This window comes from Procambarus clarkii, chromosome 89 (assembly GCF_040958095.1).
Source record: "Procambarus clarkii isolate CNS0578487 chromosome 89, FALCON_Pclarkii_2.0, whole genome shotgun sequence".
Classification (NCBI taxonomy): domain Eukaryota; kingdom Metazoa; phylum Arthropoda; class Malacostraca; order Decapoda; family Cambaridae; genus Procambarus; species Procambarus clarkii.
The window spans coordinates 18,797,727-18,815,596 of NC_091238.1; the positions used below are offsets into that span (position 1 = coordinate 18,797,727).

The following is a 17,870-nucleotide window of genomic DNA, read 5'->3' on the forward strand; positions in this document are numbered from 1 at the left end:
TTTCTTCTCAGTCTTTCTTTCATTCTCCTTCCCTTAAATTCATTTTAATATACTCTCTTCTTCTATTATCATGCATGCAATACAAACAAACCACTTTAATACAATATCCTTAATCTTAATTAAATTAATAACCTCATCCCCCACACGTAAAGAAACGAAAGTGCCAAGATTTTAATCCCTCCTAGACTCCTTGTTATGTCTTGTCCACAACGGCCCAAAACATTGTCATTTTCCTTTCTTTTCATATGTGTAGGTTGGATTATTTGTTTCAACCACATTATTATGCCTTATTCTCTCCTTAATCTTGTACAGCATTCTAAGACAATTTAATTTCTTTATCTAATCTCGTGTCACTGCGCACAATTCTCAAATTGTTCAATCCTACTGCTGTAATTCTATATTTTCACATTCGAACCACAAAGCGTTTCGCAACCATACTTAATTGTAGGAACTATGACTGCTTCAAGCCACTCTCTGGCTGTCTCTCTCTGTCTTGTTCTTCTTAACCAAAGCTATCATTGCACTAGGCACTTTCTATGCACCCGACCCACTCTATTCTCAACTTCACCAGAACAAAATCCTCTTTCAAACCCATCAGTTGGGCAGATGCAATAACTAGCTATAATACTTTTTAAATAAATATCAATTTAACTATTTGAAAACATTTATTATATTTAAAATTTTCAGTTTCATATAAAAATTTCTGAACTGCTTTCAGAAGTACGGTAACAGTAAATACTGTATATGGCTGTAAGAAAAATGTAAATTTTGATATTGGCAACTAAACTTACTAACTATTTAAAGATATAATTTTATTTTAAACAAACCTAAGAGGATAGTGCTTAGTATAATATAATAAATAATAATTACATAATAAAACATAATTACTCTGCATTCTGATACCTTGCTACTCCTGGAGTGCTCCTCTGGAGTGAGCGTTACACTCGACGAGCACCGAGAGGCCTGGGCACCACTACTGTTGCTTCCTGAACCTCCACTCCCTATACCCTCATTTCCTCCTGAGGCAGTAGCTGAAGCTCCAGTGCCTCCTGCTGCGCCACCTGATCCAGCACCACCTCCACTTCCTCTACTGGCTCCAGTGGACGAGCTGCTGACTGAAGTAGCTTCGATGCTGCCTGTACTCGCCCATCGTGGCAGACAGAGTGCACCTAAACAAATATAATTACGATTTAAGAATGAACCAAAAAAATAAATAAACTGTAAACTTGAAACTTATTTTATAAACAACAGTCAGAGTTCAATAATATTCATAACTCTTGCAACCATTTTAACAATGTATAATGCTATTAGAATACTGTATGTCATCAGGATTTCTGTTACTACAGAATATTAAATACAGTAGTTTCTTCATCACGGCCACACTTGGAGATAAGTTACTACTATGCGTGCAGAAGGCAACTTTCAGGTTAAAGTCAATCTAGCATTTCAACAGCTACCAAGAATATTTCTTCCTACGTCTACAAGCATGTCATCTTAAGATAACCAAAAAACAGTTAGGGAGTAAAAGTAATTATTATATTTTCTAATTCCAAAGACATACCCATTTGCTCTTGGGTGTGAGCACTGTTGATATGGTATAAATGTCTGCTCTTTGCTTGTGAGTGAGGTATGAAGCATATACTGTATTGTAATATCTGAAAGTTGCCAATAAATGTACTACAACTTGTGTGCCCAGAGGCATTGTTATGGACACAGGTGGTAGGGGCATGCCCTTCCTTCTACTGCTGGAGCTTGGAATACTTCTTGTTTTTAATTTTGTCTTAATGCAGGGTAATCCATTGCTTTAGTTCACTTCACTAGATGTTACAAGCTATTTGCGCTTGTCTAACTGTTCCAAAGGTACTGATTTTTTAAGTGAGGGCCATAGAGTAATATTCTCAGTGACCAATGGTGTGCACTAATGTGGCATGGCTCTTTGTAAACAGGCCACTGCCTTTTGTGATAATAAGCTGTCCTTGAAACCTCAATTATCCTTTGGAAGGGAAAGGGGAGTTATTTATTTCAGCTCCCTTGTATTACAGCAAGTGGCTTCTGGCAAAAGATTGAGAATCCTCATTATCCCTTACCCAATCATGTGTAAGTCTGTTTGAAAAGGTACTTTCCAAGGTGGGACAAACGTCACAGAGGGCCTGACTTTCGGGTAGACCCGAGCTGGTGACTGCGACTACCAGTGACCAGGGAGGATAGCTCAGAAAATTTTAGTCTTTGAATGTCACTTGGATTACAGTACAAGTCTTTAAATTAAATACATGTTTCAGGTGACAATATGCCTTTGAGACCACAATTCAGAAGTTGTTACATACCTGTGTCTCTTGACCCACAATATGAATCCTTACATGTCTTGAGAAAAAACTAAAAGGAAAAAACAGAAAAAATAAAAAGTACCAGTAGCCGTTCTGCCAGCATTGAGATGAGCATATGGCTGCAACAGACCCCACAGGTCTCCATTGTTGGCAATAGCATGCTCAAGGACACTAGCAGTAAGCATATGGTCTTCTTCTGCTGGGAGGCATTGCAGTACCATCTCTTCCAACAAATTCTCCATCCCTGCAGTCAGGTACACAGCAGCATACCTACAAAAATAATATATATATGTATATACAAAATATTTTATTTGCTTTTGGCCATATGATGTACAGTACTCTGGTTCACTGAAGGCCTATTTAATAACTGTGTGGATGAGCATTTACTGACAGTATATCTACATGGGAGGAATTGTGGTAACCCAAATGTGAACTCCAATGGCTTCACATGTTTATGAAAGCAGTGTCTCCTGTGACTCGTGTTTACCATGTCTTAATTAATCACATTATTATAGTAAACATTAGAAGTGACCAAATACTGTAGCTGTTTGAAATGTGATAAGAGAAAAGTTTAATATTCCAATAGTCTCTTGGTCCCATTATATAAACCCAATCACATACACCTTCATCAAAAATCATCTAATAATTCAACTGTCTCCCTAAAGTTACTTTTTTTTAATTAAGCCATAATATCTTACACCTTAGCTTACAATCATTAGCTGAATTTACATAACTTAATTTGTCGATACTTGACTTTAATGTTGGCCATGTCCAAAATTTGAGCCAAAAAAGGCAACCTGGAACTAGGATAGGGCAGGCACACACACACACGTAGTAATTACTCCACAGAGAAAAAGCACTAATGATAGGTTAGTTTAGTTTTGTTTATTTTGGATCCCATACCAATACTGTGGGCGGTAGCAGAAAAGATTACAGAGGAACATAATGGGCTCAGGGACTGAACCCCAAAATTCCTTTAGCTAAGCAAGTTGAGGTCTATATAAGCAGGTAAAGTAAATTCCCAGAGATACTTATAACTGAATCTAAGCTGAGCAGTAGTAGCATCAAATTCCATTCCAAGACTGGAAAATAAGGAAATAAGTCACTTCCTCAGACAAAGAACAAAGGCACTCTTGCAAGAGATGAAAACCAGATATTGCAACCAAGAAATGACAAAGGACCTAAACAGCACACTCCATATCAGAGATAACTAACCATCTGAAACACAAAAATCTAACAAATCGAATCCCAGGAGACACTTAAGGAGTCAAATCACACAACAATCTCAAAGGAGATAGCTCTGGCAACAATCTGTCTTCAACAATCAGTGCTAGGGATACAAACATTAAAAACGAAGCTGAAGCAGATAGCAAAGTTCAGAGTCATGCCAGATGACTGGGCACCACTCAAACATGGAACACACATCAGACAAAGCTTATCTAGTCAACTTAAGTGACTACTAGTACCACACCAGAGCTGCGTAATTCATACAGTGATTGCCAGGCACAAAGTGTGGTTGCAACCTAGTTGCACTAGCTAGTGCTGTCACCTGCAGGTATTTGATGTAGGGGTAGTTACTAGCTATGTTCTTTTCAAAATGATAATTAGCTATCTTAATAAACCCAATGATTGTTAGGATGGGGTATCACGTGGTTTAACATGTTCATTGGTGTCACAGCGATAAGTTTTTTCTCTCTCTCTCTCTCTGGTGGATTGACAAGTGCAATTCTCATCCATGTACTAAGAGACAAGACCATTTTAAGGGGTGTTATCTGTGGGATTTTAACCAGGCATGACATGTTGACGCCAACGACAGTGACCTGGATGGACACCGATATGGATCAGGGGAGGAATTGGGGGGTGGGGGGGGGGGGGGAGGTCCTCACGCAAAGTTACGTGGTCTCACACTTTCGTGGGGTGCAGATGCATTGGCCCAGATATAAAAAGTTGAGTAATATATATAGTACAGTAGTAAGACATTAGTAGTTATAGTCATTAGATAATAAAATATTAAGATATATCACTAGAATATTAATTACGTCATTCACAATGCAACATATACCATTAAGATGTGGCAACCTCACCACCCACTGGTGTGTCAAACATTTGACTTCACATCTTCTGCATTACAGTAATATGGAGATTGGGCTCAGGATCTTCTCAAACTTTTCCTACTAAAGTTCAAAATTGCTTACTGTACTGAGGGGTGAGGACATTAGCCATTATGATTTTTTTGACATTTGTTTTATTTGTGAATAAAGAACAGTATATGTTATGCAATTTCTTCCACACTAAATATATTTCTCCAATAATAAGTAATTCACCTCTTCACAGACAAACAGGATGGTGGAAACTGCACACACACACACAAGATATAACAGATGTCCCTCCATTAATAATTTCCATCACTTACTCATGAATGAACTTGCCAATGCGCACATCACACATCCACCTCATGAAGCGTCCTACGGAGAGGTTGAGTCCTGCCCGGGCACTCTTGGACTGCCGCAGCTGGTCTCCACACACTGTATACATGGCAGCTGCTCTCAGACAAGCCTGCATAAGATCATCATAAGATTAAATGAAACATCAAAAGGCCTGTTGGCCCGTGCGAGGCAATGCCTATTTATCCAAACCAATTTCGTTCATATGCATGTCTAACCTTTGCTTGAAAAAAACCAGCATTGAATGTAATGAAACGCCATTTTCTGGGCAAGTCCCGGAGGCTCCCTGGAGCTATCCATGGCTGATATGGATAGCTCCGGGAAGCCGTTGGGGCTCCCCCCAGAAAACCAGTGATTTTCCATCACACATGTAAGTTGGTAATTTGTTCTATAAATCAAAAACCTTATTTCAAAACCAAATATTTACTCGGGTCTCTTGTGAATCTAATCTTTATATGGTTTAAAACATAATGAAATTATGAAGATTATACTTATGTATTTTACTGCCTGTACACTCCACCTACATGGTCTTGTAAATAAATGCCTACATACACTGCAATGTTCAAGTGTGTATCACAAGACTCTCCTGGCTTATAAGACGAGGCAAAAAACAATCATTAGAAAGAAGCTAAACAGTACAATCCTCAAAATATTGGTCCATGAAGCTCAGGATCACTAATAACCCAACTCACACATATGAAAAAGAAAGGAAAGTGATTATGTTTCAATCTGTTGTGGAGCCTTATTAAGCCATCATCACTTGAAATCAAGTGATGATGGGTTATTAGTGGGTATTAATGGGTGATGGTGGGTATATTATTAGAGGCCTAGGATAGACCAAAATGTTGACACCTCTTTCTTTTTATGCTTGTGGGTTGGGTTACTAATTTTTAGTCATGTTACAGAGACTTATTCACATCATGATCATTATTACCTTAATACAAGAATCTGCCAGAGCTGGAGATAGTACGATCTTGAGAGCAGAGGACACCTCCTGCTTACTACACATTGCCAGGGGCCTGGTGAGCCTCTGAGCCTCTCGGGCCACTCTTACCAACGCTCTCTGCAGGAGGTATGACAATCTTGGTACTGCCTCCATGGACACCCTGTCCAGCTGCTCTCTCACTCGACCCTGTTGTACTACTCTTAGAACATCATGATTGCTCCAGGGCAACTGCTGCAGCTCTACCAGTCTGTGACAAGTGCATTAGAAAGCGTTTGCCTATTAACTTTCATATTCAAATATTTTTGAGAAAGCTATTTATTTATTTAGTTATGGATGCACAAAGCATCACAATGTGTGTCCTACACACAGAAATCTGTGATTTATACACACATGTGATTTATGTGTGTCCTACTTTTGGAAAAATAAAAACCTAAAACAATATAATATTTAATTTAAAGCTATTATATTTCAAAGTCAGGATATAAACAAGAAATGTACAGTACCCGAAAGCACAGAGTACCGTACTTCTAATTATATATACAGTATTAGAAAGTATTTAAACTTTTTGATAGGGATAGTTATTGATAATTTAAGACTCATAAAGGTCTTATTTCACCCAGTTTAACTAACCTGGTAACTAAAAATAGTAGTGGCAACACAATTTTTTTTTTTAAATTGCCTTAATTGCAGAGTTATTCAAGCAAATTAGGATATTACCTGTTATGAGAGTCAACCCAGACAAACTCATCAGCCGCTGTTACATTGGTATTAATGGTCTCTAGGGAGGAATGACGCATCAATCTCCTAACTGGCTCGCCTTCAGACCCTGACATTGAGGAGTAGGTTGAGGTCGAGTAACTAGTTCTTGACCCCTGGGAGCGCATGGTCAGCTGTTCAATGGCTTGTTTGATATCCTCGAGACCACTAGCACTCTCGAGAGTTAGCGAGAGGTCATCCTGGAACAACAATAAGTGTCATGAAAAGGAAAAATAACAGAAAATGGCAGTTTTACAAATGTAGTTCATCAAACTATGAATTTTATAAGTATTAAAATAATAAGTATCGCTTTGCTATTCCTAGAGTATGACTAAACTTATGCAAATGTGTGTTATACAAATAACATCGCCCAATATATTGGACTCCCTACCTAATGAAGCAAGCAAACTGCACCATGTATACTTTCTTCAAAAGTACAACAAAGAAGTACTTGTTATTTTATAAAGAAGTACCCAATTTCCTCACGATAGCACCCCAGCTTGTAATTACCTAAGTGTAATTACCTAAGTGTAGTTACAGGATGAGAGCTACGCTCGTGGTGTCCCGTCTTCCCAGCACTCTTTGTCATATAACGCTCTGAAACTACTGACGGCCTTGGCCTACACCACCTTCTCACTTAACTTGTTCCAACCGTCTACCACTCTATTTGCAAAAAAAATCCAGCCCATCAACCGTGAAGAGCTCAGTTCCCCAGGGTACTGTGCTTGCTCCAGTACTTTTTCTCATCCTCATATCGGACATAGACTGTACATAGATTGTGTTACTGTACTTGTGTAACTACAGTGGTACTCTACTGTCTAAATATAGAATGGCAATATCATTTCTCGTTATCACCACCTTACCCTATCACTAGTGTAAATGCAGTGCTTATGTCAACTTAAATTATTATAATGTCTCCCTGTAAATCAAGTCATTTGCTTTATTTCTTTGTTCACCACTGTTCACCTTGTGACTGTTCACTTTGTAATTTAAAATTCAATGCAAATTCTGTGTTAGCTTCATGACTTGCCCAATATGCTATGCATGTTAAGGTAGTGACTTTGTGAAAATGTATCAAGTACACTACTACCAAAACCTATAACAGCACAGTACATTGTACTTTCGTGAATATAAATATAAAGTATATATATATATATATATATATATATATATATATATATATATATATATATATATATATATATATATATATATATATATATATATATATATATATATATATATATTCTCATATATATATATATATATGTATATATAGTATAGCAACACTGTAAATAATACTGTTGTACAATAATTCGTTTACCTTGGAGGGAGTAGATCTGTGTCGTGGCCACTGTTGACCTCTTCTGCCCGACCCTGCCCCTTTATAGCCAGCCCCAACTGAGGTGACAGCAGCAGAGAGTCGCTCATCCTCGGGCACAACCTTCAAGTTGGATCTTAGGTGGTCGTGTCGGGGCAGTGAATCGATGGGTGGGGAAGAGGAAGTGTGGCCATCTGACATCGAGGCATGCCCAGAGGATCTGTTCTCATCTGACGAGGATCCTCCCCCATAAGAGTCCTGCCGACGCTACAAGTTGACAAGTTAAATAATAAAGTATACTTACTGAAATTCATGCATACAATATATCTCCACAAACCAATTAAATCATACATATATAATTTTATATACAGTATATGATTTATGCCAATGTTTGAATAAAATACAATTTAACAGCACAATGACTGGCTGTTGGGATAACTATATGCACCAAATTTTAAGAATGTAAACAGTACTGTATATACAGACACTCTACATTTATGTGGGGGTAAGGTGTTTAATGTGTGTTTTATGGGAACCTGAGGACATGTGGTAAGTGCTTGTTAACAAGGGAAATAAAGATATATCAGTAAAGTCTGTTGTTGGATGCCATGCCATGTGTGTGTTAAATATTTGCTGCAAGTTCTGACTGCTTTCCACAAATACAAAATTCAACCTTTTTAATAAAATATTAAAGATTAATATAATTTATAACATTTTCTGTAAGTTTCATTGCTTGCATACTGGAAGTTCGTCATATTTATCAATGTAATCCACAGACCATTATATAAGGTTTAATGGTCTGTGCAATTATTCAGGTAATTATACAGATTACAATGGATTATTCAGGTAATACTTACCTGAATAATCCATAACCCATTATACCTATGGCATCTGTATTGTATAGCCAAATCATCATCTTTTAAAAGTAGTGGTTAAGCTCACCAATATGATCCAAAGGTTATTAAAGCAGTGGAAGGTCTTACCTGTATGACTCGCAGCTCATCGACAGACAGGTGGTGTGGAAACGAAAGAATGTTTCTTCTCTTAGACTTCAATTTGGTGGGCGGTCGCTTGCGGTTCATCATGTGGTCACCATCCGAGGAACTCTTGCTGAGCGAGCCACAGTCAGTGCTCTCAGGGGTTAATTGGCCTGCAGGGCGTACTAGGTGGCCCAGATGAACACTTAGATGACCATTTAGGTGATGCTTGTTCAGTTCATTATAGGTATCAACATCATCAGGCAAGACAGTGAGTGCCATCTTACTAGTGACTTCTGATAGCTTCTTGAGGTCACAGCCATCGACCAAGACTTCGGGGTCACCTTCGTCTTTCTCGGCTGGATAATCTCGGTACTTGTCATCCAGGGTGTCATCTGCGCAAGAACTATTATTGTTGTTGGTGGATGAAAAACTGATATCTTTCTTTAGATCGAGGGCATCGATAACCTTCTCTGGGGGGTCATGTGACAGACGCTGACCATGGGAAGGAGAAGACTGCATATGCAGTGCCGGCAGTGGTGAGTAAGTAGAGGTTGGTGGGCCAGAGACTATGTATTTCTCTGGTGTCATTGGGTAGCTGCCCTCCCATACGGCATTCGTACTAGTGGTGTTACCTTGTGAGGCAGCGGGTGTGTCACGTTCAGGGTACTGTTGCACAAAGTGACTGCTTAACCCCGCTGGGCTCAATCTAGGGGCACCAACAGGTGAGCCCTCCAATTTGGCCAGATCAGTTTTACCATAGTCATGCTGTGGGCGGGAGTCAGTCATCTTGACAGGTGGACTGGCCATTCTCAGTGGTTCCTGAAGTTTCACAGGCGGAGATGTCACCCTGTGAGGGGAGGCCACACGCTCTCTGAGCGCGCCGCCTCCCCCAGAAGACCCAAGCATACCAAGGGTAACCCCTGGGGACTGCAGTCGCTGGGCTGGTACTACCTCCCGACTTTGAGCCTTGTAGACTGGTGTGTTGCCACCATTCTTACTAGAGTAATCTTGTGGTTTGGTTGGGTAGTCCTGTGGTTTACTAGGATAGTCCTGAGATTTTGAGTAGTCTTGTAGCTTGCTTGGGTAGTCCTGAAGCTTGCTGGGGTAGTCCTGAAGCTTGTGATGATAGTAGTCATGGCGTGAGTAGTCCCTGTGGGCCAGGCTCAAGGGTTGCCCCACCAAACGCTCTCGAGACCCAGCCCTCCCCTCACGCCCACGGCCCTGTGCCAGAGAAAGGTAACATGTCAGTAACTGGGGGCAATAGAGTGAAGAAACAATGGAAATAAGCTCTTGTTAAGGCATTATCTATTTACCTTATGATTACCTGTTGCCGATTTCAAGAGCACTTCTACTCCCGCAGCCTAGCCTGTGATCTGCCTTCCCTGGTATAATTAATTGTCTGGTCTGTGAGGTTGTCTGTCTTCGTAGCCCAAAGCCCATTGCAGACAAAGGTAAGACATATTACATAATTTTAATTCTGGTATACTGAGCAATACAAAATAAGGCAAAGCACAAATAGAGAAGTACCTGACATAATAATAAAATATTTTCAGTAAAGAAAATAATAATAAATATTCCAAGATCATAACTATTTGGGGTGGAAAACTATTAACTTTAAAAGCTTCCTTAAACAATACTAAATAGGAGGCTGAAAAAGATACTAATTAAGTGCTGGGACTATTAACAGAGAGCATTCAGTGAGGGCATCACACCCAAACACACAGGATTAAATCACCACAATAAAACTGGGGTCTCATATACAGGATTGAAATGCCAGAATAAAACCAGCATTGAAAGCAATGAAATGCCTATTTCTGGTAGTTCCTTGTTGCTAGGTACCTGGATAGCTCCACTCAATTCAGTGGTGATCCACTCAGAACCCTAACCAAGAAAAGGTCACCAGGAAGGTGGGCAAGCCAAAACACACAATCAGTAAGATGAAAAAGGAAAAGAAAACGAGACCCGAACCAAACGAACCACCAGTTACGAAGTGACGGCGGGGGACGCCAGAGCACCATACTCCCCCACCAACTCCCAAGGCACACCACGAAGGGGAGACACACTCCGAGCCCGCCGCGAACGCTTCGAGACAGGCCGCACCACACCACTCCCAACAGGCCCCTCCGCAGGCACAGCCACCATCTTCACATTCACACAGGCCACACCCGCACCGTCCGAAGAGGCCACATCACCCACACTGTCCACATCATCCAGGGAAACAGGCTAAGAATACCGACGCGCACGCTTCTGCAAAGGGATGGAAAGAGCAGAACTACAGTCGCCAACACACACAGGCACGGCAGGCACTGCCCCCTGCCGAAGCCCCCCCCCCTCCAAAACAGCAAAACCCACGTCCCCGGGAGCCGGTACCACATCCACAGGCGGGAGTGGGACATGAACCTCCACCGGGACATCCTGCACGACACGCAGCGCAGGCGACGGCCCAACACCCACACACACCGGCTCAACAACCCCAGGGGCCACAGCAGTCACCAGACGTGTCGCACAGGTCGTAGAACTCTCCTCAACAGGGGGAGCAGCAGACAGGCAATCGGGCACCTCAGGCACAGTACCCACTCCGTCCTCAGAACCATATGAACGCAACAGGGGCGGAAAATTCTCCGTCACGAAAAACATATGCACCCGACCAGTCGCTCCCACGTCGCACACTACAGCCAGATGACCCTCTTGACCACACCGATAACAGGTGCGCGGTTGACCCCGATACTGGCAGCGGAGCGTGTAACCCAACATGGACATCGACGACGGTACACTATACTTCAGCGACATCGTCAGGGTGCGGGAGCCGTCAAGCATACCAACACAGTGCCCGGCAAGGACCTTGTTCCAACGAATACTTAACACTGTCCCAAATCGTTCAAAACAGGAGGTTAAAAAGTCGTCCTGAAATTCGAAGGGGGCACCATGCACCGCCACAGACGTCAAGGTGACACTAAGATTCACCACCTTAACAGAACCAGCAGTATCAGGGAGAGGGTAAACACGCCCCTCACACCGCTCGAGAAACGCCTGAAGGGCAGCCTGGAGGTGGTACTTGACCACAGCACGGTGGCCCTGAAGCAGCTGGACGCCCACCAGGTCCGACAGCTGCACATGAAGCACGTCCACCAGGGCGACACCAACCAACGGATGGTCCACCGGCACCGTAAATGCCAGACCAGCCGACAATGTCCTCTTCACTGGAGGGCGAGAAGTCCCCATGGCTAAGGCAAACGTCACCCTGTCCGTGGCAAACCACCACCAGCAGCAATCACCCAACGTAAACACTAGCCAGAAGCGGAGAGACCTCAGGACCACGCAACTCTTACATATTCTTTCTATGTGTTATAGTCTTACTAGGTTTACACTTTCTCCCTCGTATCTTACCTTCCCTAATAATACTTACGGTGCCAAAACGGGAGACGAAATACATTATTTGGGGTCAAAGGGGTTGGATGGATCACGTTAGACTTGGCTCTTGAGCAGCCAACGGCCCTCCTAGTTTTTTTTTGTATTAACCGTACCAAAGGCTTCTGGCCATGGTGTCAAAGAGGCTTAATCTGGCCATGGTGTTAAGGAGGCTTAATCTGGCCATGGTGTTAAGGAGGCTTAATCTGGTCATGGTGTTAAGGAGGCTTAATCTGGCCATGATGTCAAAGGGGCTTAATCTGGACATGCTGTCAGAAGGCTTAATCTGGCCATGGTGTCAAAGGCTTCTGGGCACGTTTAGTTAATTTTCCACCTCAGACGTGACCATCCAGGTACAATGCAAATTATCATACGTACTTTTCCTTGGTCCTCGTGGCCATTGTCCAACAACTGAGAACGTCACTTCAATTACCACAGAGCATTATTGAAGTGCTTCTTCCTACTCCAGATGTTGCCATTCCCTGCGCACTGACCAAGTGGTCTTCTGTTCACTGTTCACCGTCTGACCAGTCTCCTGTTCACTGTTCACCGTCCGACCAGTCTCCTGTTCACTGTTCACCGTCTGCAGGATCATCTGCGCCCATCCTAACTATCCAGTAATAGTGTGGTGGTGGTGTGTGGGGGGGAGAGGGGGGATGAAATAGACTAGCCTTCTCTCCCCCGCCCAGCTCTGAATGGGGGTGTCCTAATGGTGTTGAAGCATGGTGCTGTTGACCTCTTGACCTCTGTTGTGACCCCTTCTCGTCAGTTAGGCGTCGTCTGCGCTGCTGGGTACACTACACGACGACATGCAGGGGCTCAGGCTCACGGGCTATTACGGGCTCACCATAGCCCGTGCTGCTTGGAACTTTTTGTTCCAGGTGGCGAATCTTAAACAAGACATGCAGGGGTGACTGCGTTTGTGGCCGGGGGAGGTTGGAGGGAGCAGGCAGACTTACGGCAAGGGAGAAGCTGTTTAGCGGGCCATAAATTACAGTGTTCTAGTCATTTCTTTCTTCTACTATGGAGCGGTGCTGCCCAGAGGCATGAGGAGAATGAGGTATAAGGAGGAGGAAGATGAAGAGAAAAATTAAGAAGCAGCAGGAACAAGAAGAGAGGGAATTGGCAAATATAAAATAAAGAGCCACAGGGAACATAAGAGTGGGTAGGTTAGGGGGGGGGGGGGAATGAAGAATATGACATTACAGAAAATCGAATTGAAATTGAAATTGAAATAAGTTTCGAATAAGAAAAAATGGAAGAAATGCGACAAGAGAAGAATACCAAACAACGCCGACCAGGAGACTGGCAGTAGAACACAAGAGCCTCACACTGGAACGTAGGAGAAATGCATATTAGGAGTGAGTGTACATCTCTATATAAGGTGTGTGTGTCCTGTGTACCTTTCACAGAGACGAGTCTCTTCCTCCCCACCAACACCACCACAACAATCACCCTCCACTTCAACACTGCCACCCCCTACCCCACCATCCCCCTCCCCCAACCCACACTATTAGTGGGTTACCCAAGCTATTAGTGCTCACCTGGGGCATATGACTAATAACCCCTCCACTTTATCCCTTAATAACGGATACCCCATCTTATGACATCTAATATTAGACTCGTCTCTATCACCACACAGACAACTTATTCTGTAACTATACTGTCATCATTATATATAATTATTCTGCCACCATTCTATAATGCTGGGATATTAAACCTTTTTCAAAATTGTGGATTCTAGTATTATACACCTCGCCAGTAATCCGGTCAACAGGACCTTACGAAGACAGAGGCCCTGATGTGAAGGTTCCACGGGCTAAAGACAAGCCCAGACACAGGTCAAGATGGTCCACCACCACACACACCCACACACACCACCACACACACACACCACCACACACACACCACCACACACATACCACCACACACATACCACCACACACACCCACACACACCACCACACACTCCAATCATCGACCACCTCCGGGCTACTCACAAGAGGTCCCACCTCTTGTGGTGGGCCTAATCTTCATCAATCAGTCAAAAGATTCGAGCGTTCATTAGCACGCCTGTCCCGTCTGTCATGTGAATTTACCTGCTGCTCTCCCGGGAGGTGGAGAGGGTGTGGGAGAGAGGGGGAGGGGAGGGGGTTGAACACCTTAACCCTCTAGTCTTTGCACACACTGGTGCTGAGGTTGAACACCTCATTAATCATTGCACAATAACCATAGGCGGGCGATGAGGCACAATAACGTGGCTAAAGTATGTTGACCAGACCACACACTAGAAGGTGAAGGGACGACGACGTTTCGGTCCGTCCTGGACCATTCTCAAGTCGATTGTTACCCTCGGGACGACGACGAAACATCGTCGTTCCTTCACCTTCTAGTGTGTGGTCTGGTCATCAACAATAACCATAGGACTCTGGGAGAGTGATTGGATAATGGTAAATGAACTGACTCCGCAGCATTCTAGTCGACAAGACAGGACTGCAATTAATATATACTCCAAGTACTCTGTAGTTCATTAACGTGAATTTTCTACTCAGATTAAGACCTCCTATGTTATATTTAACCTAGTAAGGCAATTAATAAAACAAACTTATGGCCGTAAAATCCAAGAACAAATGGGAGGTACACTTAGTACCGACTTGACTTCCCAGTGTTTAAGACTACAAGCCAATCACAGAGCGAGGCCTCTATAGGTACTCCCCAGAGACTGGGGGATGTACTGATTGATTGATAAAGATTAAGCCACCCAAGAGGTGGCACGGGCATGAATAGCCCGTAAACATGTACGTTTACATGTTTACAAGTACAAGGGATGTACTTGTTTTCACAGGCCTATATATATATATGGACCCCTGGGCTTCTCCCCTCGACGGGAGACATCTCCCGTCATGCAGGGTGCAGTCGCACCTCCACAGATCTCCAGTATCAGCTAATGATACTGGTAGTGGCTCAAAAGGGCCACCACTTACGGGCTATTCATGCCCGTGCCACCTTTTGGGTGGCTTAATCCTCATCACTCAATCAGTTCTCATCAGGTGAGGAGGTCAGCTTGACAGCTTAATTGGTGTGGCTTTTATCGAGACATCCCTACCGACCGCTGCTCGCTCCAATTACAGCCTTCAAGACATGAAAACACTCATTCCCTTCCAAAACAAACTGGGCTGTTGCAGGCAGGTAAAGCTCACCTCGGCTCTTAGGTTCAGATGAGCCTAATAGCTGAGGTGATTAGTCTCACCTGGGGTATTAGGGCTCACCTGGGGTATTAGGGCTCACCTGGGGTATTAGGGCTCACCTGAGGTATTAGGGCTCACCTGAGGTATTAGGGCTCACCTGAGGTATTAGGGCTCACCTGAGGTATTAGGGCTCACCTGAGATATTAGGGCTCACCTGAGGTATTAGGGCTCACCTGGGCTACTTGGGCTCAGAAAGTAAGACTAGAACCGTGCGCGGTGTTCCGTGCAACATTGAAAAAATCATTGCAAGGGCTCTAGGGGAAGCATATACATTGATGCTAGACATTGTAAGAAGATGCAATATTGAACATGATATTGCATGACTCAAGTCTAGCAAGATGATGATGCTGTTGCAAAGTGCAGAGGGAAAACAAATTGAAAAAATGTCAAAGTATCATTTAGTGACAACAAAAATGGAGGGGTACAGAGGTTCCATTTTAGCGTGGGAAGTGTACAGCGGGTAGAAGGATGGTTTTTGAGTAGTAGGAGATAAGGTAGAGTGTGCAAGGAGTGTGAGGATGAGCAAGGAGGAGGAGGAGGAGGGGTTGCATAGGGTGAATCAAAGTATGAGTATGTGAGATTAGAATAGGTATGAAGAGGAAACAAGATAGGGAGCAAGGAAAAATGGTGGTATAGTAAGACTGAATCAAAGTTAGCTTACGTACAGTAACTGGATAAGTCGCTAGCAGCTTGTAGTGATTTCCTGCAGGAAGCATGGGGGGGGACCACTTCGTTAGGTGGACATACACATACACACACACACACACACACACACGTATTCTCATCTCATCTTTATTCTCCATTGACATGCTCAAAGTCATCAAAAGTTAGTCTCAGAGACATTGAGAATACACACAAATTAATCAAAAATACTATTCACCCCATCAAAAGCTATTCTGAGTCATCAAAGATAATTTTAAAGAGCAAGATTACTCACACACTATAAAGTCTCTCACTGTGATGCAATTACTTATGAAAGATATTCTCTATAAGTGAAATCGACACCAATAATTCCATCTATCATCATACTATCATGCAAGAGGAGCCACACATCTATGGATCATCCAAGGCCGATATCATAAGATTGGATATTTATGCATTTCAAAGATCTTGTTAAATATAGACATTTGTTCAGTTCAAAGAATATTTGTTAGAGATGTAAGTTCAAGCACTTTGTACATTTTTTTATTTAAAGTTCATCAAGTCTCTCAAGTTGTATTTATCATATTTGATGTAATTGTTCTTATTCTTCATCCTTTAACCTTTCCTCTTTCTGATCTTAGTGTATTTATTGGGTTTTATTTAATGTATTCTTATTCTTTAACACCTCCAAGTTACTATACGTAAGCTAACTTTCCTTCAGTCTTACTATACCACATTTTTCCTTACTCCTTATCTTGTTTCCTCTTCATATCAATTCTAATCTCGCATATTCATCTTTGATTCGTCTTTGCAACCCCTCTTCCTCCTTGCTTATCCTCACACTCCTTGCACACTCTACCTTATCTCCTACTACTTAAAAAAGCATCCTCCTACCCGCTGTACACTTCCCCTCTAAAATGGAACCTCATACCTGCTGTACGCTTCCCCACTGAACGATACTTTTGAATTTTTTTATTCAAAATTTTCCCCAGCATTTTGCATCATCATCATCTTGCTAGACTAAAGCCGTACAATATATTGTCCAACATTGCATCATCATGCAACATCTGCCATCAATGCATATGCTTCTCCCAGACCCATGCAATGTTGCATGGGTCTGGGAGAAGCACGGTTCCAGTCCTACTTTCCTCTGTGCACGGTTCCAGTCCTACTTTCTCCTACTCTGGGGCTATTAGGGCTCACCTGGGGCTGATCGCGTGTGGGCTGCGTCTTGAGAGCTGGGGCCGACCCACCGCCCAGGTCCCGCACTGGAGTCTTGCCCAGCTGCTGTTGAGAGTAGGGCGTGAGGTCTCTGCTGCTGCTGGTGCTGCTCTGTGATGACTGCTGCTGTGTGTAGGGCGCCACTTCTCTGCTGCTGCTGCTACTGCTGCTGCTCTGCGGGGATTGTTGCTGCTGCTGCGCACGGAGCATCACACCACTGTCTGCGCTGAGGCGGTGAACATCTCCTGGTCTGTGGACAAAGACGTATGCTATTTTACTACGCACACTTACCATAACACACACACACATGCTTAATACTCACTTTCAGTACACACTTAACGCATGCTCTTATAGAACACACTTAAAGCATGCTCTAATAGAACACACTATTCATCATTACAAACACGCTTTACAATCAATAGAAGCAATAAGAGTCATAATTATGTACTGTATACAGTATTAATAATAATTATACAAAATGTTAGGCTATGTTTCATTAATCACAACATTTGTAACTATCGTTTATAAGTCCAGTAATCCCACGCAGGAATACACCAACAAACACAAACTTGTTACTGTAG

The 17,870-nt window shown here is 42.8% G+C and overlaps 1 protein-coding gene across 4 annotated transcripts in view; it reads right to left on the reverse strand.

Annotated features, from left to right (window-relative positions):
* The window catches only part of LOC123773344 (ankyrin repeat and BTB/POZ domain-containing protein 2), a 198,588-nt gene that overhangs the window by 12,438 nt on the left and 168,280 nt on the right, over positions 1-17,870 (reverse strand). For all 4 annotated transcript variants that reach the window (XM_069318138.1, XM_069318139.1, XM_045767007.2 and 1 more), the window contains 8 exons: positions 17,272-17,539; positions 8,775-9,992; positions 7,795-8,058; positions 6,432-6,670; positions 5,703-5,961; positions 4,738-4,880; positions 2,407-2,594; positions 904-1,169 (listed from right to left, as the gene is read on the reverse strand). In XM_069318138.1, coding sequence (XP_069174239.1) covers positions 904-1,169; positions 2,407-2,594; positions 4,738-4,880; positions 5,703-5,961; positions 6,432-6,670; positions 7,795-8,058; positions 8,775-9,992; positions 17,272-17,539 — 2,845 coding nt within the window. The remainder of the gene's footprint in view (positions 1-903; positions 1,170-2,406; positions 2,595-4,737; positions 4,881-5,702; positions 5,962-6,431; positions 6,671-7,794; positions 8,059-8,774; positions 9,993-17,271; positions 17,540-17,870) is intronic.